At 38.0% G+C, this 27,487-nt stretch overlaps 1 protein-coding gene and 1 long non-coding RNA gene across 6 annotated transcripts; both read right to left on the bottom strand.

The window, feature by feature from the left end:
* Positions 1 to 4,035: 4,035 nt before the first annotated feature.
* LOC104088707 (hypothetical protein At1g04090-like) lies at positions 4,036 to 7,555 on the bottom strand. 2 transcript variants are annotated; one of them, XR_011407731.1, is made up of 3 exons: positions 7,144 to 7,494; positions 4,486 to 6,234; positions 4,036 to 4,351 (listed from the first exon to the last, which is right to left on the bottom strand). XR_011407731.1 is itself a non-coding variant. In XM_009593433.4 (2 exons), exons 1-2 carry the CDS (start codon positions 7,244 to 7,246, stop codon positions 4,631 to 4,633), a joined length of 1,707 nt encoding a protein of 568 aa, XP_009591728.1. In that variant the 5' UTR covers positions 7,247 to 7,555; the 3' UTR covers positions 4,036 to 4,630. The 2 variants fall into 2 exon arrangements, 1 of the variants encoding a protein (XP_009591728.1); XM_009593433.4 differs by having other exon boundaries at positions 4,036 to 6,234; positions 7,144 to 7,555.
* An 8,133-nt stretch (positions 7,556 to 15,688) lies between these two features.
* Positions 15,689 to 17,929, bottom strand: LOC104088708 (uncharacterized). 4 transcript variants are annotated; one of them, XR_011407733.1, is made up of 3 exons: positions 17,768 to 17,929; positions 16,606 to 16,766; positions 15,689 to 16,474 (listed from the first exon to the last, which is right to left on the bottom strand). It is a non-coding gene; the product is annotated as an uncharacterized lncRNA (long non-coding RNA). The 4 variants fall into 4 exon arrangements; XR_011407735.1 differs by lacking the exon at positions 16,606 to 16,766; XR_011407732.1 differs by having other exon boundaries at positions 15,689 to 16,766.
* Between the last annotated feature and the right edge of the window lie 9,558 nt (positions 17,930 to 27,487).

Genomic DNA, 27,487 nt, shown 5'->3' on the forward strand with positions numbered 1-27,487 from the left:
TTTATTGAGGACGGACTTCTTTTTTAGGTAAGAATGACACTATTTGGCTTACTATTATTAACGTTATTATCAAAAAGCACGATACCACTCTTCTTCCTCGGTATGTATTTATGTATATGTTGATAAGACGATTGATTCCGTAAAGTACGATGAGATGAATAAACGATAATTCATTGAGTTTTGTGAGAATTTTGTATCGAGACATCTTTTAACTATGCCGAACTAATATAACTATCCTTCTTCCAACACATCGAACACAATTTGAATTAATGTCGGTAGTAGGTATCAAATAATTTCCTTATTTCCCTTTACTTACAACAACAATAACCCAGTTAAATCTCACTAGTAGGGTCTGGGAAAGATAGCGTATACGTAGACCTTACTCCTACCCCAAAGGGGTAGAGAGGTTGTTTTCGAAAGACCCTCGGCTCAAGAAGACGAAAAGAGGCAATATATCAGTACCATCAAAAGAAAAAATGAAACAAATAACAGCATCACCAGAACCAGAAAATAGATGAACAGCAAAACAATAACCAGTAGATACAACTCGGCACTAAAAGGAACGAAAAAGTAGTGTGACTCAACATTAACTACTAACAGTCTAAGACTAAATCCTAACAGACTAGCCTCACTCTGGTGCGCCGTAGAAATATGTACAACTACCTACTACCCTACAACCTTAATGCTCGACCTCCACAACTTCTTGTCTAGAGCCATGTCCTCGGTAATCTGAAGTCACACCATGTCCTACCTGATCACCTCTCTCCAATACTTCTTAGGCTACCCTTTACCTCTCCTCGTACCCACCAAAGTCAGCCGCTCACACCTCCTCACCGGCTCGGGCTTCTCCTCTGAACGTGCCCGAACCATCTGAGCCTTGCTTCCCGCAACTTGTCATCCATGGGAGCCACGCCCACCTTCTTCCGGATATCTTCATTCCTAATCTTATCTATCTTAGTATGCCCGCACATCCACCTCAACATCTTCATTTCAGCTACTTTCATCCTCTCGATATGTGAGTTCTTAGCTGGCCAACACTCAGCCCCATACAACATGGCCGGTCTGACCACCGCTCTATAAAATTTACCTTTGAGAATCGGTGACACTTTCTTGTCACATAGAACTCCAGACTCTAACCTCCACTTCATCCACCCCACTCCTATACGGTGTGTGACATCCTTGCCAATCTCCTCATCCCCCTGAATAACTAACCCAGGGTACTTGAAATTGTCCCTCTTGGGGATGACCTGTGATTCAAGTCTCACGTCCAATCTCGCTTCCATCGGCTCGACGCTGAACTTGCACTCTAGGTACTCCGTCTTAGTCGTACTCAACTTGAAACCCTTAGACTCAAGGGCCTGTCTCCAAACCCCTAGCCACTCGTTGACGCCGCTTCGCGTCTCATCAATCAGCACTATGTCATCAGCAAATAACATACACCATAGCACCTCCCCTTGAATATGATGTGTCAGTGCATCCATCGCTAGGGCAAATAGGAATGGGCTGAGCGCAGACCCTTGGTGTAACTCCATAACAACCAGAAAATGCTTTGAGTCGCCTCCCATTGTCCTAACTCGAGTCTTAGCTCCATCATACATATCCTTAATCACTCTAATGTAAGCAACCGACACACATTTTGCCTCCAAGCATCTCCATAGGACCTCTCTAGGAACCTTGTCATACGTTTTCTCCAGATCAATAAACACCATGTGCAAATCCTTCTTCATATCCTTGTACTGTTCCACCAATCTCCTAATAAGGTGGATAGCTTCCGTGGTAGAACGCCCCGACATGAACCCGAACGGGTTGTCTAAAATAGACACCGTCCTCCTCACCCTCACTTCTACAACCCTCTCCCAAACTTTCAGGGTATGACTCAGTAATTTGATATCCCTATAATTGTTACTACTCTGAATATCACCTATGTTCTTGTATAACGGAACCACCGTACTTCACCTCCACTCCTCCGGCATCTTCTTTACTTGTTGATATTAAATCATCCTCCATCAAGAGTATGTCGAAAACAAAAACAAATTTATTCAACACGAGACAATTATTTATCATAATGAAGCCAATAAGAAAGTATTAGCAGACTATATAGGTTTGCTTTATACAAGTATTATGTCATTCTTTTTGGGGATATATATTGTAAAGTAATGATGAGAAGAGGGGACAAAGGTTTTTAATCATTGAGCTAATTCCCATAAATTTGTAGTCATTTTACTTAACACTATACATTAAAATTAAAATAATAGATCAAGAACTTTATGTACTTTGTACCATTCGACAATCTAACATGTATAATACTCTACGACTAGATTGTAAGGGTTTGCCCCACATGAAGAAAGTTATGAAATGCACAATCAAAGTGGGCTTTTCTCATTATGTTATTGGGACCAGTAATTAGATCGAATTGAGGCGTCATAGTTAAAACCGTGTTTTTAAAGGCGTGGGGCGTAAGTCGAGGCGTTTTACATATGTCTCAACGAGGCATAAGCCCCGAGGCACGGGGCGTAAGCCCCATAGGTATTTAATTTTTAATATTTTATAAAATAATATAATGATAGTAAATATTTATAAACAGGTAAAATTGCATAAAACTTGAAGAAAACTATAAATATGTGAAATGTATATACGTGTGTGTGCGCGCGCGCGCGCACGCACGCTCCATCCTCACAAAAAACTAGTCAAACAATCTATTATATGCTACTTACAAGCAATGTTTTAAAAGGCGGAGGCTTGAGGCGGGGCGTTTTACTTGATATGGGGCGAAGCGTAAGCGTGGAGGGGGGGCGTAAGTCTCATGGATCTTTAAAAATTTTAATTTATAAATTAATAAAATAACATAATAACACAAAATAATATAAAATATTAATTAAAAGTTAAAAATTTAAAAAAAAAATTAAAGGAACTCATAGAAAAAAAATATCTAGCATAATTCTTAAGTATAACTAATGCATACAAATCACATATAACGTCTTTAACTTTCAAATAATTAAAAACTTACAATTTCTTTTAAAAAAAATGATGAAACTCCACATTTTACCTTCCTAAAAGTAAATAATTAATAAAATCTTATTAGTGCGATAATTAAAATATTACTCATTTATGAATAAATACAAATTAGTTTAAGATATCATATTAATAAAAGTGTATAACAAGGAGGGACAAATGAACTAAGACACGACTAATAACAAGTGAAGATATAAATTCGCAATACTGTGTCTCATTATTAGAGTTATGCTCAATCTTCATATTTCTATCGATGAATAGAACTTTTATCATTAATTTGTTAAAGAATTTTGAAGGTCAGCGATATTAATTAGGAAATTTAACACGTGATTTGCGTTAAAACTGTTAGGCGAGCCCCGAATGTTGGGCATTAGGCGTGTTTAGGGCGCACGGTCGGGCGCTTGGGACGTAAGCCTCACAGAACTAAGCCCCATACATGAGCCCCAGGGCGTTTTGCAAGTGCCCCGCCCAGGGTCGAGCCCCGAGCGAGTCCCAGAAATATCTTTTAAAACACTGGTTAAAACCACTAATAGAAAACCGAAATAGTAACTAATAACAGTAAATCTGGAATGGCTATTGTGATTAGTTCTTTGGCCAATGACAGTTGGAAGCATTAGTTATGTCCTATGGATATACACTTGCTGGTTATGAAGACAAATTGCTTGCTACTTTTGGATAGCAGCCTCAAATCAACAATTTCAAGAATAATGAAACATGTATTGTTTGTCGTCGTTTCATGCATCGGCAATATGAAGAATAAACTTACAATATTACAAAGAAAAAATAAGGTACGGGGTAGAATTATTATATAAAAATAGGGTAAAGAATAAAATAGGATTATTTAATAATAAGAAAGGGGAAGACGATGTCAAATCGGTCGTTACATAAAGTGGTACTTTTTATCGTTACGTAACGACGAATTTAACAATATGATACAATAAAATTTAAGTATTAACCAAAATAAATATTATGTTTAAAATAACAATACGGTAGAATACAATAGGCAACAACCATTCAAACCAGTTGTAAAAGCTTGAAAATATCTATTGGACATAAAGGGTTTCAAGAGTTTTAATTTCACACAGAGCAATAACAGTCTAATTTTACATTTACTCTCACAGTTTCAAGCCTTCCTGCTTTTCCCCCACTTTGCCTTCTAAATCTCTTGGTTTTTGCACATAATACAACCTACAAACTAATGCAGGAACCATATACATTTATAACTGCTGTTACAGTTGCAAAGCAGTTGGACTTGATCATCAACCAATGTCAATCATACTGGCTTGGACTTAAATATAACTGACAAAGAATGGTTCTTCACTTGAACCTTAACTTTGTACTGCTTATAATAGCTTCCTCCTCTCCATATACAAGAAATACTGGGGATTGAACATAATACAAATAGCTGCTCAACTCATGCACAACATTGAGCAATTCTAAGAATTCCAAAACCACCACTGAAAGACCTTCCACTAGAGGTGGATCCGAGAGTTCAAATGAACCTATTGTTTTTTGCTCGAAGCATGTATACATATGCAACAAAAATTAAAATGTGTTCATATGATAAGACCATACTTGTTTTGAACTTATTGATTTTAGATCCTGGATTCGCCTTTACCTACCACCTTTCATCTCCAAACCAGTTATTCTTTTCCTTTGGTCCTGTTGGCCCTGCTTCACCATAAAGTTCAGTTGGAAATAGCTCAACAAGACTCTCCATTGAAATTCTAAAAAAAGAAGGAAGGTGGTTGATTATCTTGTCAACTTCATATCCTGATTTGTATTCAATGGTTGGACCCCATTCCCTCATGTACTCTAGCCAAGGCGGTTCTGCAACAATTCCTTCTCCAAGATACTCAGCGGCGGTAATTTGATATTTACTGCTCGAGTCAATATAGTATTTGCTTCTTGCACAATCGTTCCTCACTCCGATACCAATCTTTGTAATGCCTTGAAGGTAACAGCCAGGATGTGGGAAACTCGCGTGTCCATTTCTTGATGCATATACAATTGGCTTGTTCCCATCGATGAACTCCAAGTCACGAGCATCAACCCATTCACCACCACTATGCTCACTGAAATAGACACACCAGAGCTCCCCTGAAAAGTTGCTAATACGAAGAGTGTAATGCTCCCAATCACCAACGTGCTCGCCTACTCTATTCATGGCTAGATTCAACAAACTTATTTTAAGGGTGGCCGGTCCATTAAAGGGGCAAAAAATCCACATTGCAATATCAGTAAACGTTCCTCCTTCAGCCGGTTTAACATGCACATAGAGCTCCGCGGTCTCAATATTACCACATTTGACAGTGTGCCTATTTTCAACATCTTTATTCGGCAAATCAAGCCAATATTTACCATCATTTTGTCCTCCAGCTGGCAAGTTTGAGCCTTTAGAGTCGATCGCTATACCATTGTCCTTCCCATCTTTAAATAGAAGGGCTCCATTTTTGAAGAACCATTGAACTGATGAGGGCAAATAAATTTCATCTGGATGGAAGTAAACAGTTGGTCCATAGTGCTTAATAAGTGCATGAACCTGCTCAAGATTGGGCATTGCCTTTAGAGATGAATCAAGATTTTTCAAACATGCAATGTTGAGTTCATCTCCTTTAGTGAAGCTTGTACTGCAAAAGAATGTCCCAACCGAAACCCCTTTACACAACATGCCCCTCGCGCAGGGTCTTGTTTTCCAAACTTGAAATTGGTTCTTTGGAAAAAGAGAATTTGAACTAAAAACAACTTCACAAGCCTCACAACTTTCTGTAAGATCAGCGCGGACACATTTAACTTCTTCAAGATTTGGTTCATTAGGTTCAGCAGTAGCCACAAAGCCCATTGGTTTATAACCAACTGGTGCATTAGGAAGCCAAATGTAACCAGTTTCATTATAAAGGGAGTTCGCGCTATACACTAAAGTGTAGTTCAATGGCTTTTTAAGAGCAGGAAGCTTGGAAGTCGAATCTCGAAATGAAATTTTTTGCTTCTGATCAGCAGATAAATCTTTGACTGCAAGAATACAGCCTGTTATGTTCTCACCATCTGGCTGACAGTAGTGGCCAAGAATTGAAAATCCTTGTGGAATTTCATCTGGTTTATAGAATGAGACTGATTTTGATTTTCCAAACAATGGGCTACAACCCCAAATTTTCTTAAACTTTGTGATTTGAACAGCTTCAATTTCACCTAGGCATATTTTTCCTGTAGCAAATCCTTTACCTACAAGGACAATATTCCCATTAGCAAACTGAGAAACTATAGCAGAATTTTTACTGTCAAGTGTTTGTTTTTAGCTATGTTGCTCGGATCCTTCAAAAATATTGTCACGCGCATGTCGATCCAACACACACTCGGCAGCATTTTTGAAGTATCGGAGCAACGTAGTTTTTAGGCCCCTTGTGTCAGCATATATTTCCCTCCCCTCTCTCCTTCCTAAGCCGAGGGAAACAGCCTCTCTGTCTTTTTAAAGCAGGGGTAACGTCTGCGCACACTCTACCCTCCCTAGATCCATTTGTGGGACGACACCGGGTATGTTGTTGTTGTTGTGTCAGCATATATTAAAATGGGACATCATTTTAATAATAGGATCCTCATCCTCAACCCAAAAATCAAAACACAAATAGAAACAAAAGGACTTTCAACACCACCACCAGAAAAAAAATTATTATCCAGATTAAAAATGGGACCTTTACCCAAATTCCATTCACTGTTTACTTTTTCTAGCCGGTATTAATAAACTATACACTAATTATACACATAATATACATGGACTAATATTATACATTGACCGGCTATTTCTAGTATAAGCGGTTGGGTGAGCAGCTATTTAGGTAAATTCTTCGCTAAATAAAAATTCAAAGTTTTCCTTTCCACATAAATGCTGAAATATTCACTTTTCATAGATTCTTGCACATAAAAATGTGAACTTTATATATACAGAAGAAGATCAATTTCTCATTCTTAGCCCCAGTCAAAGTCAATCATAGAACTGCTAAGGGTGTGGAGAGAGAGAGAGAGTCAAAATAACTGAGAACTGACTGAAACAGAGCTTCTGTTAAAGATAATAGGACAACTGGAGAAGAAAAAAAAAATATTTTTTACCAAAAAACCAGAAACTTCAAAACATACCTTGAGGCCATTGTGGAAGGGGTGAAGGCAAATCAAAACGCTGTGGTTCAACATTGTAGTAATCACATACACTATCCCAGCTGCAACACTCCCTCCCAAACATTTTTCTTAATTTAAATCACAAAAATTAGAAAACAGAAAAAATTAAAACACTTAAACCACACTCCAAGAAAGGACTTGAACAGTTCAAAAACAGCAGTGTATGTTTTGTTCTGTGGGAGATCAAAACATAGAAGTATTTTAAGAAAAATGTTTATCTTTGGGAAAGCTTTTGCTTTTCTTAGAAAAGGTTGACTAAGAAGAGAGCAATAACTGAGAAGACAGAGAAACGAGAATGGGACAGCTTCTTTTTTTTTTTTTAACAATAAAGAGAAATGGCAGTTGAATGTTACACCTGTCTCTTGTTGTTTGGAACTTGGAGTATTTTTTTCTTGATTTCAGAAATTTATTATTTTTATCAACTGATGTTGTTTCTTTTCATTCGCATCCATTAGTTATTTTGCACCAAAAAAAGTTCATTTCAAAGGATAAACATCATCGACAACAACAACAACTCTCACTAGTGGGATCTGAAAAGGGTACTGTGTACGCAAACCTTACTCCTACCCTAGGATAGAGAAACTGTTTCTAATAGACTCTCGCCTCCCTCCCTCCAAGAACTCCCCACCTTACTTTTAAGGTGACTCAAACTCACAACCTCTTTGATTGAAAGTGGAGGATGTTTGCCACTAGAGCAACCCATTTTGACTCGAACTCAAAGGATAAAGTGTTTCGTAATTAAAAATAAACTCCATTTTCAAGCTTCAACTCAAAACTTCTTGTTAGGAAGGTAGAGTTTGGTTTCAGATAAATATTTATTGTGGACTAAGTAAACATGATTGAAACATGATCTTTTGCTAACATGATAAGTAAAAAAGTATCATAAAGATTGTGGTGAGATGGATTAATTAGAGTTATTTGGTTCAAGTCCAATATATGAATTTTTTTAATCGGGAATGCTTCTCTTTTTAATAGATCAACTCGAATCTAAATAAGTGGAAGCTCTAATTGATGCGGGTATCTAACACCAAAAAAAAAAAAAAATTAAAAGAAGGATGACTTATTTCACTAGGAAATAAGAAAGCATATTCTCCTATAGTTTCAATTATTGAAAGTTGATATTTGAAAAAATTGTTTGTTTATTTGAATCACTTTGCTAAGTTTTTTATTTGACCTAATACTTTTCTACAACTACTCTATCTTCCACGTGTTTCGTGCTTTCTATTGGTCCTATCAGCTTTACTATTTTACTCCCTTTGTTTCAAAAAAAAATTAACCTACTATTATTTGAGAGTATTTTTTATGTAGTTTCTAATATGTATTTGAGAGTATTTCAATTTATGTCCAAATTTACATCGAAAATAATCAATTTAACATTCGTACTCCGAAAAGATTCAAAAAATTAAAATAGATGGAATATTTATTATAGGAAAAAGATACTTAAATCAATATTATGCATCATATCTTTTTTAAGTTTACCTAATGCATTTAGGATCAATAACTAGAAAAAAATTCTTAAAAATATATTGATAAATTACAGTATTCCATTTAACAAAATTTATTCTTTATCTAAATTATATACAAGCAGGGGTGTCAATGGTTCGGTTCGCCCTGTTATTTATAAAATTTGTACCATAATATTTTTCGGTTATTCCATTATGTATAACCAAAATTAGACTTTTCAAAACAGTCTCAATCGTCTCGGTTTCTCTTCGGTATCGGTACGGTTATGTAACGACCTGGCCGGTCGTTTCGAGAGTTATAACCCCGTTTTTTCCATTTCTGCTTCTTTTGTGCTTTGCAACTGTATTATGTCTTACCGGGTTGGTTGGTTGGTTGGTTCGGGTTCGGAGTGGTTTTGGAGTGAATTGAGATACTTAATCTCTTAGTTGGAAGCTTAAGTTGGAAAAGTCGACCGGTTGTCGACTTGTGGGAAAACGACCTCGAATTTAAATTTTTACAGTTCTGTTAGCTCCGTTAGGTGATTTTGGACTTAGGAGCGCGTACGGAATGTGATTTGGAACTGCGTAGCAGAATTAGGCTTGAATTGGCGAAAGTTGGAATTTTGACGATTTTGGCCGGCAGCAAAAATTTTGATGTCGGGGTCGGATTGGATTTCCGGAAGTTGGAATAGGTTCGTGGTGTCATTTTTTACTTGTGTGTAAAATTTGAGGTCAATCGGACGTGGTTTAGTAGGTTTCGACGTCGTTTGTGGAATTTGAAAGTTTAGAAGTTCTTTAGGCTTGAATCCTGGTGTAATTGGTGTTTTGATGTTGTCTTGAGTGATTCGAAGGTTCGACTAAGTTCGTATCGGGTTATAGGAGAGGATGGCGCAGATGCGGGCAAGGCTGGGTTGGACTGGAAGCGCAAGTGCGAGGTTAGAAGCGCATCTGCGAAACCGCAGATGGGGAAGGGGAGGCGCAGATGCGGAGTAAGGCCTCAGTGGGAAGGATCGCAGAAGCGGGCAGGGCCCGCAGGTGCGAATATGTGACCGCAGATACAGAATCTGGGCGCTTTAGTGGGATCCGCACCTGTGATGGAATTTTCGCAGGTGCGGCGTCGCAGATGCGACAGAAAGTCCGCAGGTGCGGTTTTGCTAGGCAGAACCTATAAATAGAAGATTTCAAAATTTTTTACCATTTTCATCATTTTTGAGCTCGAAGTTTGGGGATTTTGAGAAAGATTTCGGAGTAATCACTGAGGTAAGTTCCTTGTGCCTATTTATCTTCAATAATGGTATTTCCCCACTGATTTTACACCTAGTTGGTGAGTATTTAAGGTGAGATTTGGAAAGTTAGGGCTTGGGAATTGGAGAGTGAATTTTGGGGTTTTGGAGGGGCAATTGAGGTCGAATTTTGATAAATTTGGTATGGTTAGACTCGTGAGTGAATGGGCTTTCGGGTTTCGAGACGTGGGCACGGGGGAAAAGGGCTGAGCCAATTTCGGATTTTGGACTATATCTTAGTAGTTTTCTTGTGGAATTGATCCTTTTAGCCAATATTGATTATCTCGTCTGTTTGTGGCTAGATTCAGGGCATTTGGAGGCCGATTCGAGAGGCAAAGGCATTTCGGAGTAGGATTTTTGCACGGTTGAGGTAAGTAACAGTCTTAAATCTGGTTTTGAGGGTATGAAACCCCGAGAATTGGTATGATGTGAATATTTGGAGATGACGCACATGCTAGGTGACGGGCGTGTGAGCGGGCACCGTGAGAGATTATGACTTGATCCGTCCCGTGAGACTGTAAAGTCGAATAGCCATTGTTATTACTTGTTTATCCTTGTCTTTGAATAATTGACTGCCTTTCATGTTAGAAACCATGCTTAGGCCATATGATATCACTGTTGGGACCAACAACGGTCGAATACTTATTGAATTGACTGCTAATTAATGTCTTGTACTCAGTCACAGTCTTACTTGTGTATTATATCTCTATTCCCTCTCATTTCTTGTTGATACTTGTTGTATTCTCTGTTTGGGCTAATTATTATGATATTCTGTGAGCCCGAAGGGCTGGAGAGGTTAGTGACTGAGATAGGGCCTGAGTGCCGGCTGCGAGCTGTGAGGTATATGGATCAGGTTGCACACCGCAACAAGCCTTCGGGCTATACATATATTATTGGATCGGGTTACACACCGCAAAAATATTCGATCGGGATGCGTACCGCAGCAATATAGCGATTGGGCTGAAGGAGCCCTTCCGGAGTCTGCACACCCCCAGTGAGCGCATGTACCTATTGAGAGTATGTATTGAGGGCTGAGAGCCAAGAGTATGAGCTGTTGAGATGAGTTGAGTGGCTGCTGCCTTGAGAAGTTGTACTTACTTTTATTTATTGTTGCACTTAGTTGTTATCTATTGTTGTTGTTGTGAAATTTTTGGAAGATTCATATCTGTTTTACTTGAGTTCGAACTGATTTGACTTATACCACCGGATTTGAAAGCATGTTCACTCTTTACTGAAAACCTTTGAAATGATCTGTATTTTTTTTATAGCTTGTCACTGCTTCTCAGTTCCTTATTTAATTATGTTACTTGCTGAGTTGGTTGTACTCATGCTACACCCTGCATTTCATGTGCAGATCGAGGTGTGTATGGTTCTGGCGGTCGCTGAGTTCGTGTGCGAGCTGATTATCGGAGACTTACGAGGTAGCTGCCTGCGTCTGCAGTCCTTATTTCTCCTTTCTTATTATCTTATATCTCTTATATTGGAATTTGGCACAGACTATAGTACACTCTGTTTCTATATTGGTTGTTAGATGCTCATGACTTAGTGACACCCCGATATCGGGCTATCATTTTGCACTTGTGTTTTGGATTTTTACCCCGTTATTATGTAAACTTTCAGTTAGTTTAATTGCTTTAGCTCACTTCTGTTAAATATTGAAAGTATATTGAGAATGTCGGCTTGCCTAGTTTCACGATAGGCGCCATCACGACTGGTTAGGTATTTGGGTCGTGACAGGTTAATTTTTTCGTATTTTTGTTTAAAACGTAATACAAGAATCGCTATCCGAAGTTAGAATGCGATAAATATGTACTTACATAGGATTTGACAAAACTCTCTAGACATTTTTACTATTTTCAAAGTGATGATAAGGAGCATGAAAGATGTCTAACATAGAGATTCATCGCACTATTCTATGGTAGCGTAAAATAAAATAAGCAAAGATAAGAGAAATATAAACCATACAAGTGGAAAGATACTAATCAAGTTGGACTCAAGAATAGAGCTTATTAAAAGAGTAGTATCCAACAAAAGAAATCAAAATCATACGAGGAAAGATATCCAATACCTTGTGTCTTGCTACCGAAGATGGTTCGAATACCTAGTGGCTTGCTACTCAAGATGTTAGAACTAATTTAGTTTCGATATTAGTAGTAGAATATGTTCGGAGCACTGTGGATATTAATTATTTGGTCACTTGTAGCCATTTTCATAATCCCAAGACCCAAAAAAAACTTAATGTTTTGTTAGTTTTAAACTTAGTATATAAAATATATTTTTCATATATAAATTTATTCGGTACGGTTCGATAATTTTTCGGTTTAATTTTATAAAATTAAAAATCTACCCTATTATTCGTTACGGTCATAAGTTTATATAAAAACCTATGATTTTATTAAATAAACCTAATAATAAGTTTGATACGGTTCGATTCGATCGGTCTAATCGGTTTTTGAAGATCACCCCTATACAAGAACCGTGTGTAATTCTTTCTTTTACAGGAATGCATACGGAAGCGGAAGTAAGAGAGAATTATTATTTATTTATAATCCTGTTATTTTAGTAATTAAAATTTTTAACTTTTTAGTTATTCTTGTGAATAATTTTGTTATTAAGGAACACTTGACTAGAAAATTAACAGTTCATTTTAATCTAAAGAAGACCAACCGAGAACAAAATTTTATTGGTAAAACTAAATACTGGTAATTATATTCTCTAGTCTTTTTAAATTTTCATAAAACATTTACAACTCATTCAACAAATTTACATATAAGCTTCTTAAGACATATTGTAACAAATAGAAAGGGTTGAAGAAATTCACAAATTATGATAGTTGTAGTAGGATGAGGAAAAGACTATATTCATTATTGGTGTCCAATTTTTCCAGATATTTGATATATACATGGAAATGACTCCAAATTTATGACCATCTTTGTATTATTGTACCTTCATCTCCAAATATTCCAATTTCGATCCTTTTGCCATCACAATCCTAAACAGACAATCTAGTAGTGGAAAATCGTTTTCCACAAGACGTGGAAAAATAATCCACATATGATACATGCATTTGCAAATTAAAATGGATAAAGATAAACAATTCACATTCAAAGAATTATTTGCGTGGGTCCACTTTTTTAAGGTGGATGTCCACTACAGTCTCTTTGTACTCAACTTTTTTTTAATAACTTTTTATACGCCAATTGAGAATTTAAAATATGGGGTTTACCGGATGAGCTGGACATATAAAAAAATAGCCGGTCATGTTAGTGGAGCGGGCTTATTAGTGGGCTAGGATTCCGGACTGGAATATTCCGGGTTTTGATGGGCCCGTCCGGGTTTAGGCTTATTGGGTCCAGACCGGGCCGGGTTAATTTTTTTTTTAGTATATTATGTTCACTTATTCAATGTAATTATTACTTAAGTGTTTGCAAACTTTTAAATAATAAAATAAGTATTTAAGGCATACAATTAAACTTTTAAACTTTAAACTTTAAAGTTTTAAATTTGAAAATTGAAATTAAGTGACTACATAAAATTATTTAATAAGACCAATATGTAAGGATCAAGCTTCAAAAGCTTTCATTTCATATTTCATTGCATAATAATACTTCAAATTAACTTGTCTTATAAACTAACACATTAAACTTAAATAAGTCTAACAAATTTAAAATAACCCAAATTGTCTCAAATCAAGTTAAATACGAATTCCTGGAGGACGCACAAAACAACCCTTGATATGCCTCCTTAAACCAGTTGTGCCCTCCCACTTTCGATGAATATTATAGACTCGGCCACAGTTCTTGCACTCTACTTTGCGAACTTCTTCATTTTTTTCTACCACCTTAAAATGTTCCCAAATATGTGAACGCACTCTAGAAGCACGGGGCATGATTTAACTTGAACCTAACAAAAATGGTAACCACACTTCACTTGATAATTATAATTTTGTAGCGGCTACCGTAAATAATTGATAAAACTTGAAATATTAATTAATTGAGAACTTGAGAGTAATAAACAATTCAATAATCAAAAGGGAATTGAGAGAGAATTAGAGTAGAAGAAGACACCAAGTTATGAAAAAAAATAAAGAAGAGGGGGGTTATTTATAGTTATTAAAAAGCTAAGAATGTGATTTATCAATTATTAGGGGTGGATGGGCTATTTTAGTAAGGGATAGGCCGAAATGGCTAAAAGTGCAAAAAATGCCGTTGCCCAACGATCATTTTTATTTTGACCGCTCAGAATTTTTAAAAAAAATTACAACATAAATCGGGTTTTACCGGGCTGGAAGGGTTAGCAAGCTAGCCGGGTTCCGGTGCACCGGTAGCGAAAAAAGACCCGACCCCATCTGGCACAACCCCCTACCCTAGCCAACCCGTCCCACTCCCTACCGAATCGGGCTGACCCGGATCAAACCGGGTTGTTAGTGGGCCGACCCCACTCGATTAACACCCTTAATTTAAAATCGGTAGATTTGGAGGAGAGATTAATATTATGTATTTAAAACACCTCAAATAAAAGAACAAATTCTTTTTTAAAAATACCTACAAAGAAAATTAGCTCTAACGGTGTGGTAAATACACACGAACAAATATCGTTTAAATCCAAAAATAAATATCTTTATAAAATTCTAAATCATTCATGAACATCACTACAAAAATAATTAAAACATTTATAGATCGTACATAAATAACTAATAAATAGTTGCCTTTAAGTAGTGACAGATCAAGACTTTTATACAAACAGGTTCAGACATATATTAAAGTCCTGCAAAATAATCAACAATAAAAACGACACTAAGTTAATAAACAAACGCGATTTACCTAGTGATATTTATTTTGATTCTTAACAAAACCTTAAAAAAAAAAAGATTTGCCCGTGGCCAAGGCCCTATAACTAAGAAGTTTGCCACGTTTTTGAAGTTAGAAGAGTGGTCCCATTATTAATTTATTTTGAATTGTAAGCTTCAGATAAAGTGACAGCTTTCGAACTTCAAACTGATGGTCTACTTTTGAAAAATGATCTTCTAACTATAAGGCCACAAAAGTGGTTATTTATGCAAAGAGCATCTTGTATACACAAACAGTATAATTTTTTTTTTATATATTATCATGTCATCTTTATGTTATAGAGGTAACATGTTTTATTTCAAAAGTTATTAGTCCCACTTTTTATGAATTCTTTTTTGGTGATGTGATAATATAAAATATGATACATGAGTTAAACTTGTGCAATTAAATTAATTTATCTCACAACACTACAAAAAGAAAACAACGTTTAGCGACTGACGTATTCCGTCGCTAAACATGTTCAATTCGTCGCTAAACTGCTTTAGCGACGGATTTAAGTTGGTCTCTAAAATACTCATAGCTAAGCTCATAGTGACGAAAAATACAAAATCGTCGCAGATCTAGCGACAGATTACCGATGCAATATATCCATAGCAAAGTTTAGCAACCAAAACAACTGTCGCTATTTTGGTTGGTTTCGTCGCTATTTTGACTAATTTTGTCGCTACAATTCATAACAAAATTCGTCGTTTGTTCTTATTAGCAACGAAATAATTTGTCGCTAGTTTTTCCTGCTTTTAGCGATAAAATCTTTTGTCGCCAATCCGTCACAAGATTTAATTTAATGCATTAATTTTAGCTACGAAAATATCTGTCGCTAATTGTTTTTTAATTTTTTTATTTTTTTATTATTTTAAATGTACCATGTTCAAGCATATTACATAAATGCGATTAAATACATTTAATTAAAAGCGGCTGATATTAATATAAATTACATTCAACAAGGTCCAAAATATATAGCATAATGCATATAACTGTATCGTTAAGTACAAAATATCCACAAGCACCAACAATAAAGTCTAAACAAAATAGGTTAACTATGCGAGGCTGGAGAGTCACAGTCATCATCAGAACCCAATGCATGAACCTCATCAATGTTAGCAGCAGTAGAAGAGGTAGGAACTGTAGGTGCCACATCTGATGGGTGGTTGGTAAGATCAATATTTGGCTGATGTGAGGATAAAGAAACTAATTCGCGTACCCATTCAACCATTACAGGAACTATATGATCTGTCAGTACAGGAATCAATCGTGTCACTAACTCATCTAGATTCCCTATCGGTGTTGATTGAACATTTGAAGGTGTTGCTGAGGATGTTGCATCAGATCCAAAAGAGTCACGAAGATTCGGCCAGTAATAGCATTTTTCTTGAGATCCAAGACCATATACTCTTCTTTTCTTTTCTCCTCCCGCAACTTCGTAATATGCTTTACACTGATCAATATCAGATTGCCTATGTGTTTCTTGCTATAATATTTCCTGATATTTTTCCTGTAGAAGAGTTAATAATTAGTGAAATTGAAACATTAAAGAATATTGAGTATTCAATTTACAAAATGAAAAAAGATATGAAAGTAAAGTCAATAAAATTATTTAAAAAGTTGACTTACATGTACGATTCGGGATTTCTCACCAACAAGATTTTTCATCATTATCATGTATATGGACGTGCAAATGTATCTCACTTGGTGTTGGATCTCGACCCTTTTTAACAGCCTTTACAAAATATATTCAATTCAAAAGATTGGCAAAAAGATGTTTGTATAAAAATGAGATTGAAAAATAACATAGAGAAAAGGAAGCAACTTAAGTAGAATAGAGAAACTAAAAACTAAACAAGTTCCCACCTTCAAAATCTTGTTAGTTTAAGGAGATAACCAAAGAAATCTTGATTATTGAATTCACTGAAACTTTTCTCCACTCCACTTAATCTATAAATCTTGGATTGATAGGGCAAAATTTATCAAGTGCGCTTAGGGATGTTTCTTTCCGGCACACAACAGAGCATCTGGAAAGAATATTTTAATTTGTTTCTTGAACTTCCATATAAATTAAAGACTCTCCAAACCTCATTAGTCATATAGCTGGCTTTTGATTGCAGAGAAGTCTCCAAACCGGTTTTGAAGCTCCCAATCCTAACTCCCACCTCCGAAATCAACTCCAATATGGGCAAAGTATTTAGAGCAAGACAACTTGAAAGACATAAGAACTTTTTTCTTTCTACTAGCTTATGATAATAACAACAAATTGATAAAGATAGTAGGGAGAGAAGCTTAAGGTTCTTATTAGCTCAGTTGGATCCAAGAGCAATAAGGTACCTTATATTAAAGCGCTTCTCAACTTTCTAAATCAGCATTCTAACTTGTCAAACACGGTACTATGGACTCCAGCAACCACTCGTGTCACTGTACTTTATGTTGATGCTGATGCTTATGTCATGAAGTCTCAGGTGAGCCTTCACTACTCTATCTAACTTAATTACAGCTCAGTTTCAGGAAATATAGAATGACTAAGCTTTTGTTAGATATTAATATTAAACAGTTTATGTAACAGTGAAAAGGTGACAAAGTAAAAAATATAGTTTCTTCTTTTGGAAAGAAGTGCAAGTGAACTGGATAGATGAAAAAGAAAAAGAGAATATAGGTCAAGTAAGTAGACATGGATGGCGTAAAAAAGAAGAACAGAAGATATTATCATCCAAGAAAATAGATCAGCTTATAGCTAGGTCACCAAAAAAGGTGCACTCTTGTAAACAGAAAGCTCAACAGCTAGCAAGAAAGAAATCAACACCTAAAATCCCTTCATCCAACTGCTAACTTCAATTTTGGCACACATTGACAACCCAGATTTTTCGAAAAAAAATTCTCAAATAATAATTTCAAGCACAGAATATTAAAAACAGAACAAGAGACAATCCGCAACTCACAACTTACCGAACTTAAATAAGAATTACAGATTCAAATTAGTGCAAACTTAAATGAGATTTTTAGATATTTTATATACACTTACAAGTCTCTTGCAATGCTCCCCAACACTGATAGAGCCACCCGTGTGAGTCCCAGTGGAAACTCCACTCCAACCACCACAATAATATTTTGCATTTATTTTTTACTTTTCCACACTCTTAGGATCTTTCCAAAGTCTCATCTAACTTTTCCACACATCATTTGGAATAGATTTCTGTTGCACCTTATTTGTTTTTTGTTTGCTAATGAAATCATTGTATCTTTTTGCTTCCCTATTGTCACGACCCAAAATCCCATCACAGGTGTCGTGATGACACTTAGTCTCTAAGACTAGGTAAGCCGACTATAACAATAATTCAAGTCATTTTTTTAAATAGAAACTAACAGCGGAAATAATTACAAACAACCTCCCAAGACTGGTAATACTGAGTCATGAACTCTAACTGAATACATGAAATGATCTCAAGGATCGAATATTCAATACTGTTTGAATAATAATTAACAGTACAATAAAATGGAAAGACTCCAAGGGACTGCGACGACCAAACAGCTCTACCTTGAATCTTTACGATCCCACTCTAACTCTGTCCGAGTCCGATATCTCCAATATCTAGCTCTGCACAAAAATATGCAGAAGTGTAGTATGAGTACACCACAGTCGGTACCCAGTAAGTATCAAGACTATCCTCAGTGGAGTAGTGACGAGGTACAATCAAGACACTCACTAGTCTAATAACCTGTGAAATATAGTATACAAAAATAACAGGAAACAAATAACAACGATGGCAACAATAATCAAACAGTGATATACATAGCAGGGCAACACGAACACCATAAATATTGCTCAACAAATAAGGCATTCAAGTACAACCAATTAATCAAGTCCTTGAAATATAAATCTTTCGCCTATATGTTTTTTTTCCAATAATAATTTTCAGGATATAATACTTTTCAATAAATATATTTCGAATATAGGTGCCAAAGAAGAATGAGAAGAAGCCCGAAAAAGAGCAAAAAAGAACATAACCTCCGATACGATAAACAGAATAAAACCATATTGAGGAGGCGCAGGTAGCTTGACCGCCTTACCCGTCATTGAAACACAAGCTGGAGACGTATCGGCCTATATTCCCACCAACCTCCAAATACCATTTGCCTTTTCCTCAGCCGACCAACAAAACAACGAATTCAATCCCTTCAAATAAATAACTTTCAAATATAATTCTTTCAAGTAAATCTCTTTCAAATATAATTCCTTCAAATAAATATCTTTCAAATAAATCTCTTTCAAATATAATTCCTTCAAACAAATATCTTTCAAATATAATTCTTTCAAATAAATATCTTTCAAATAAAAGTCACCCAGTGACACAACATTTAAAAATCATAAAAATACGGGTCTCGGCCCACTTTCATATTTTCACGGCACCTCGTGCTAATTTCTCTATCACACCCGCACAGACAACTCACTTGCCAATATCATCATCATTTACTCACGGCATCTCGTGCCCACATTTCATATCACAATTGCACTGACAGTTCGCGTGCTAATATCATCATTATTTACTCACGGCACCTCGTGCCCACATTTCATTTCATAATCCGCCTGGCAATAGCCACAGGCTCCCAATTTCAACATAGATCGGACTATTATCAATTCACCAACAACAAGGCAAATTGCACAAGATATAAAAATAAACTCAAGGAAAATCACAGCATCACATGAAAATTACCAATACAATAACTCCACATCATCACGTATCATCCCTGACAATAGCCACCATTATCTCTCTTATAGCCATCCTTATCACTTCTATAATAGCCTCCCTTATCCCTCCGCCCTGACAATATCAATAGCTACCCTTATCGCTCTGCCCAGACAATATCCCAACACACATAACAACAGTGAAATGCCACCCTTATACCCACATAATATCAACAGTGAAATGCCACCCTTATATCCTCAAATAATAACTCAAATAACACAACAATTTACACGGAATATTATCACGGCAACATAACAAAATCAATTCATATCATAATTTGCCCAAAGGCCACAACCAATTCCAAAGATATAACAAAATTAATTAATTTCACAACAAATAGCCCAAGGCTCCACACAATGTGTATAAAACCTCAAAACAACAACAGAGATGGAAAATACTCAGTATAGGGCAATGCCTTCATTAATCCAAATTCTTGATAATTATATTAACGCCTCGGTTTAAACTTATTTCATTAATTATTTGCAGATGGAAAATTCATAATATAATTATTTTCAGGAAATATCAAATCACCAAACTCACGAAATTCATATAAATATACAAGTAATAATCACATCAAATTGTCATATAAAAATAAATTCAACAAATGTGAATTGAGGCATGACAAATAGATGATTTAATAAATACCTACAATTATCCAATTTACTACACAATATGCCTAAGACTTTAACCCAATAAATTTTGCACATATAAGCCCAAGTGCGTACTCGTCACCTCGCGTACACGGCTTTTCACATTTCACAAATGGCACATAAGACTCGATGCCTAAGGGGTAATTCCCCCACTCAAGGTTAGGCAAGATACTTACCTTTTTGAAGTTTTGCCGATATTTCAAAATCGCCTTCTTGCTTGAATTGACCTCCGGACAACTCAAATCTTTATGTCAAAGATCTTTCCATTAACACCTTCGAAACTCAATGATCTAAAAGAAGCCCGGAATCAAAAACCCGAAAAAATACCTCGGCGAACCATGATTGGAATGCGACTCCGCACCTCGAACGGTAAAATGGCGGCGATTGTAGCAGTGTTTTTAGTGAAGCAAAAATTAGGAAAAGGGGAGAAAAAAGTCGTCTTGATTCACATGGTGGTGGGAATTTTGGAAATAATTAATAGGAGTTATGTGGGTGTTAGTTGATGAAGAAGGATAGCGGAATCAATGGGTTTATATGTATTGTTTTTTCTAAAAGTTTCTTTTCCAAAAGATGCTCACCCCTTTTTTTGCTCTTTTTCCGTCCCTTTCTACTCTAAAGTGTTTCTCTCACTGTCCATTCATCCCCTCTTGTGTGTACCATTTTTTTTCTATTTTTTATATCGTTCCCCACTTCTTTCCAAAAATTCTCTCCTATCCTCAAAGTCTTGTCCATAGTCCCTCTCTCTCCAACTTCTATATTTTGTGCCGAAATATATTAAATCAATCCGGAATGATTTTAAATTTTGCACACAAGTCATAAATGACGTAATGGAGCTATTCCAATTGCCGGAATCAAAATCCGACCTCGTTATCAAATATTCAACCTTCGGTCGAACTTTTCAAAAATCTTCTATTTCTTCAACTTTTGCCAAAATACGTCGAATTGTCCTACGGACTTCGAAATCCAAATCCAAACATACGCCTAATTTCGAAATCATCATACGAAGCTATTGACACCATCGAAATTCCATTCCGAGGTCGTTTTCTCAAAAGTTAACTCTCCGGTCAACTCTTTCCATTTACGCTTCAAAAATGAGAATTGTTCTTTTAATTAAATTCTGAATCTTCCGAAAACCAAACTCGACCACACTCGCATCATAATACATATTACGAAGTTGCTCGAGATCTATAGTCGCTGAACATGGCGTACATTCTTAAACGACAAGTCGGGTCGTTACACCTATGCCCTCATTGGTTCCACACAGCAATATCAATTGAAGAATCCAGTAGAATACCTTCTGAAACAATTTTGTAAAGTAATAACATTAATAAGTTATATAAAATTTAATATACTTTCTAAATTCAATTGTGATGGATTATACCTTGAATTCTCCAAAATAAAATCTTTTTGTTTCAACCGAGACGTTTTTCCAGTTGATTCTATTAGGAACAAGTTCATGCTTGAAAGAATGAGTTATACACTCAGAGCATTCTCTTGAAGGTTCTAACCTGAACAAATTAGAAGATAGTATTTATATGTATACCATATATCAATATAACAATATATAAAAAATAATAGTACAAGCATGGACTAATCCTGTGGGAGAAATAGTAAGAAGCGTCCGCGGCCCACGGGTACTGCTACATTCAACTTCGCCTATTAGGTTGCTTTGAAAAGATGTACCCTCACCTATTGTGTTGCTCTGATTAGGTATAATTGGAGATGGTTCCAAATTAATGGGTGGGGTACTACCATGGCTTGATGTTTGAAGTTGGTTGATGTGATCTGGTCCACCGGAGGAACTGGTGCCACCTTGTTGAGGACTAGTTGTGGGAATTGGAACAATAGGCATGTTTTTACGAGTAGCATAATGTCACGACCCCAAAACCTAGCGTGTCGTAATGGCGCCTATCAGTGGTACTAGGAAAGCCGACCTTCCCAAATCACACTTCCAAATTAAATATAAAAGTAAAGTAAGGCTTTCCTTATTAGGAATTTTTTTATAAAATCAAAGTTAAACTCAAATTTGGTACAAAGTGCGAAAAACGAGCCCCAAACATCGGGGTGTCACCAAGTCATGAGCGTCTAAGTACTTAAAACCATTACATCCAATGTCTAAATAACAATACAAAATGGAAAGAAATGTGGAAGGACTAACAAGCTCATGCGGACTCTAGTAGCTACCTTGTAGTCTCCGAAACTCAAACATGCTTGGACTCAACAATCTCCGTGCTCAGAGACACGTGGATCTGCACATGTAGTATGAGTACAACCAGTTTAGCAAGTAACAGAAACAAATAAGGAATTGAGAAGTAGTGACGAGCTATACAGAACAATCCAGTTGATAATTTTCTCAGTTAAGAGTAAACATGAGTAAAAGATCAGTTGCATAATTACCAATTCCCTAAATGCAGCAACAAAGTGAAATAGATGAAACCTCACAGACACTGTCTGTCAAACCCTCAATAACTCGACATTCAACTCTTAGCCTTCAATGCACACGCTCAATAGGTACCTGCGCTCACTGGGGGTGTTCAGACTCATGAGGGGTTCCTACAGCCCAAGCGCTATAATCCGTACGGACAACTCACGTGCTGCACAGACAACTGGCGTGCTATAATATCATATCAGGATCCGCACGGACAACTCACGTGTTGCACGAAAAACTCACGTGCCATAGTATAAATATAAGGATCTGCACGGACAACTCACGTGCCATAGAACAATACCTCGCAACCAGGACATCGGCCTCACTCGGTCATCAACCTCTCTAGTCTCATAGCTCTCAATAAAGAAAGAAAAAACAACCCAAATCAAAGTGTTACAGTATATCATCAGCGAAAATAACAGAGACTGAGGTAAACATGTACAAGAATCACTATGACTGAATATAACTACCAGGAGCAGGAATATAGTCTAAACATGATTTCTAACATGAAAGGCAGTCAAGTTCTAGTAGATAGGAATGCATATAAACACAAATAAAGGCTATTAGAATTCACAGTCTCTCGGGACGGACCAAGTCTCAATCCCTCATGGCGTACACCCACACGCCCGTCACCTAGCATGGGTGCCACCTCCAAACAGTCACATTATACCAAACTCCGGGTTTCATACCCTCAAGACCAGGTTTAAAACTGTTACTTAAATCAACAGTGTAGAACTCCTACTCCGGAATGCTCTTTCCTCTCAAATCGGCCTCCAAATGACCCAAATCTAGCCACGAGCAATCAAATATGATCAATATGAGCTAAATGAATGAATCCCACAAGGAAAATACCAATTTATAGGAACAATCCCGAAATTCACTCAAACCCGGCCCCTGGGCCTACGCCTTGAAATTCGACAAAAGTCACAAAACCCGAAAGCCCATTCACTCACGAGTCTACCTATACTAAATTCATCAAAATCTGACCTCATTTGGTTCCTCAAATCCCCAAATTACTCTCTCTAAAATCCCAAGCCCTAGCCCCTTATTTCACTCCAAATATCCTACTGATAAGGTGAGCAATTAACGGAAAAACACCATAGCTAATGATAATAGAGCTCAAGCAACTTACCTCAGTGAATACCTATGAATCCCCTTCAAAAATCGCTCTAAAAGCTCCAAGGTTCGACTTGAAAATGGCGAAAATGAACAAAAATTCGCGAAGTCTTCTATCTAAAAGCCCAGTTTTTTCGCACTTGCGGCTCAAAAATGCACATCTACGGAACCGCTTTTGCGCACACGCATCTGAAGAAAATCACTTAAGTGCCCATCTCCGTACCTGCGCTCCCTATCCGCTTCTGCAACCTCGCAGGTGCGGAAAAGACCTCGCACCTGCGGCCACTGCCAGTCCTCCTCACTTCCGCATCTGCGACTCAGCCTCGCATCAGCGGGCTCACAGATGCGGCCAGTCTTACGCACCTGCGGTTCCAGCCCAGGTCCTCTATGTCCGCATCTGTGTCTCACCAAGCGCACCTGCGGCTCCCCCTCGGTAGGTGCGGAAAAACACCAGCAGCAGTTCAGCTGCATTTCCAAATTCCAAACCTCCCGTTAGCCATCCGAAATCACCCCGAGCCCCTCGGGAACTCAACCAAATATACCAACAAGTCATATATCAACATACGAACTTAGTCGAGCCTTCGAATCACTCAAAACAACATAAAAATACCAAATTACCCTCGGATTCAAGCCTAAGAACTTCTAAACTTTCAAATTCCGCAAATGACGCCGAAACCTACCAAACCTCGTCTGAATGACCACAAATTTTTTAAAAAATCACAAATGACATCACGAACCTACACCAACTTCCAAAAATCCATTCTGACCCCGATATCAAATTTTTCCACTACCGACCGAAATCGCCAAGTTTCCAACTTTCGCCAATTCAAGCCTAATTCCATACGGACCTCCAAATCATATTCCGGACTCACTCCTAAGTCCAAAATTGCCTAACGAAGCTAATGGAACCATCAGAATTCAAACCTGAGACCGTTTACACATATGTCAATATCCGATTTACTTTTCCAACTTAAGGTTCTAAATAAGAGACTAAGTGTCTCAATTCACTCCGAGACCACTCCGGACCTGAACCAACTAACCCGATATATCATAATATAGATGAAAAGCATAAAAGGAAGCAGAAATAGGGAAAACGGGGCTATAACTCTCAAAACGACCGGCCGGGTCGTTACATCCTCCCTCTCTTAAACAAACATTCGTCCTCGAACGGGTCTAGAAACATATCTGGAGTCTCAAATAGGTGTGGATATATGCTCCGCATCTCTCGCTCGGTCTCCCAGGTGGCCTCCTCCACAGGCTGGCCTCTCCACTGCACCTTCACCGAAGCTATGTCCTTTGATCTCAACTTCCGAATCTGCCGACCCAAAATGGCCACCAGCTCCACATTATAAGTCATATCATCATCCAACTAAACCGTGCTGAAGTCCAAAACATAGGACGAATCGCCAACATACTTCCGGAGCATGGAAACATGAAACACTGGATGCACACTCGACAAACTGGGTGGCAAGGCAAGCTTATAAGACACCTCCCCTATCCTGTGAAGCACCTCAAAAGGCCCAATGAATCGAGGGCTCAACTTGCCCCTCGTACCAAACCTCATAACACCCTTCATGGGTGATACCTCAGCAAAACCTTCTCCCCAACCATAAAAGACACATCACAGACCTTCCTGTCCGCGTAGCTCTTCTGCCTAGGCTGTGCTGTGCGAAGCTGCTCCTGAATCACTTCCACCTTATCAAATGTATCCTGGACCAAGTCTGTACCTAAGAGCCTAGCCTCACCTGGCTCATACTATCCCACCGGAGATCTACACCTCCTGCTATATAAAGCCTCGTACGGAGCCATCTAAATACTCGACTGGTAACTGTTATTATATGCAAACTCCGCGAGCGGCATAAACTGATCCCATCAACCCCCAAAGTCAATGACATAAGCGCGCAACATGTCCTCCGGTATCTGAATAGTGCGCTCGGACTTCCCGTCCGTCTGAGGGTGAAAAGCTATGCTCAACTCAACCTGAGTACCCAACTCTCACTGCACAGCCCTCCAGAACTGCGATGTAAAGTGAGTACCTCTATCTGAAATGATGGAAACTGGAATACCATGCAGACGAACAACCTCTCGGATATAAATCTCAGCCAACCGCTCTGAAGTATAAGTAGTTCTAACTGGAATGAAGTGCGCATACTTGGTCAGCCGATCCACAATCACCCAAATGGCATCGAATATCCTCGAAGTTCGTGGAAGCCCAACTACGAAGTTCATGATGATCCGCTCCCACTTCCACTCTGGGATCTCTAGCCTCTGAAGCAAGCCACCCGGTCTCCGATGCTCATACTTGACTTGCTGATAGTTGAGACACCGAGCCACAAACCCAACTATATCCTTCTTCATCCGCCTCCATCAATAGTGTTGGCTCAAATCCTGGTACATCTTTGCGGCACCCGGATGGATGGAATACCGCGAGATGTTGGCCTCCTCAAGAATCAACTCCCTGAGCCTATATACATTAGGCATACATATGCGGCCATACATGCTCAACACGCCGTCATCACCAATGGTCACATCCCTAGCATCACCTCGCTGAACCCTATCCTGAAGAACGAGCAAGTGGGGGTCATCATACTGACGCTCCCTAATACGGTCATAAAGAGAAGACCTCGATACCATACAAGCCAATACTCAACTCTGCTCTGAAATATCCAATCTGACAAGCTGGCCCGCTAAGGCCTGAACATCCAATGCCAAGGGTCTCTACTACTGCTGGGAGATATGCTAAACTCCCCAAAATCTATGCCCGGTGACTCAAAGCATCGGCCACCACATTGGCCTTCTCCGGATGGTACAAAATAGTGATATCGTAGTCCTTAAGAAGCTCTAACCATCTCCGCTGACACAAGTTAAGATCCTTCTGCTTCAACAGATACTGCAAACTTCGGTGATCAGTATAGATCTCACAATGAACCCCATACAAATAATGACGCCAAATCTTTAAGGCGTGAACAATGGTTGCTAACTCAAGATCATGGACATGATAGTTCTTCTCATGGGTCTTCAACTGGCACGAGGCATAGGCAATCATCCTACCCTCCTGCATCAGAACACATCCAATACCTACCCTCATACATCAGAACACATCCAATACTTACCCTCGAGGCATCATAATACACGGTGTAAGAACTTGAAGCTGACGGCAGAACTAACACTGGAGCTGTGGTCAAAGCAGTCTTGAGCTTCTGAAAGCTCTCCTCACACTCATCCGACCATCTGAATGGAGCACCCTTTTGGGTCAATTTGGTCAAGGGCGATGCAATAGATGAAAATCTTTTCACAAATCGACGGTAATAGCCCGCCAAACCAAGAAAGCTCCTAATCTCCGTGGCTGAGGACGATCTAGGCCAACTCTGCACCACCTTTATCTTCTTCGGATCCACCTGAATACCCTCACTGGACACCACGTGCCCCAAGAATGCTACGGAACCGAGCCAGAGCTCATATTTGGAGAATTTTATATAAAGCTTCTCCTCCCTCAATCTCTGTAATACAATCCTTAAGTGTTAAGCATGCTCTTCCTAGCTACGAGAGTACACCAGGATGTCATCAATGAATACAATAATGAATGAGTCCAAATAGGGTTGGAATACATTGTTCATCAAATGCATGAATGCTGCTGGGGCATTGGTCAGCCCAAAAGACATCATCAAGAACTCATAATGGCCATAATGAGTCCTGAAAGCTGTCTTAAGAATATCCGAATCCCGAATCTTCAGCTGGTGATAACCGGACCACAAATCAATCTTAGAGAACACCCTCGCTCCCTGAAGTTGGTCAAATAATCA

The sequence above is a fragment of the Nicotiana tomentosiformis genome, chromosome 5 (genome assembly GCF_000390325.3).
Source record: "Nicotiana tomentosiformis chromosome 5, ASM39032v3, whole genome shotgun sequence".
In the NCBI taxonomy this organism is placed as follows: domain Eukaryota; kingdom Viridiplantae; phylum Streptophyta; class Magnoliopsida; order Solanales; family Solanaceae; genus Nicotiana; species Nicotiana tomentosiformis.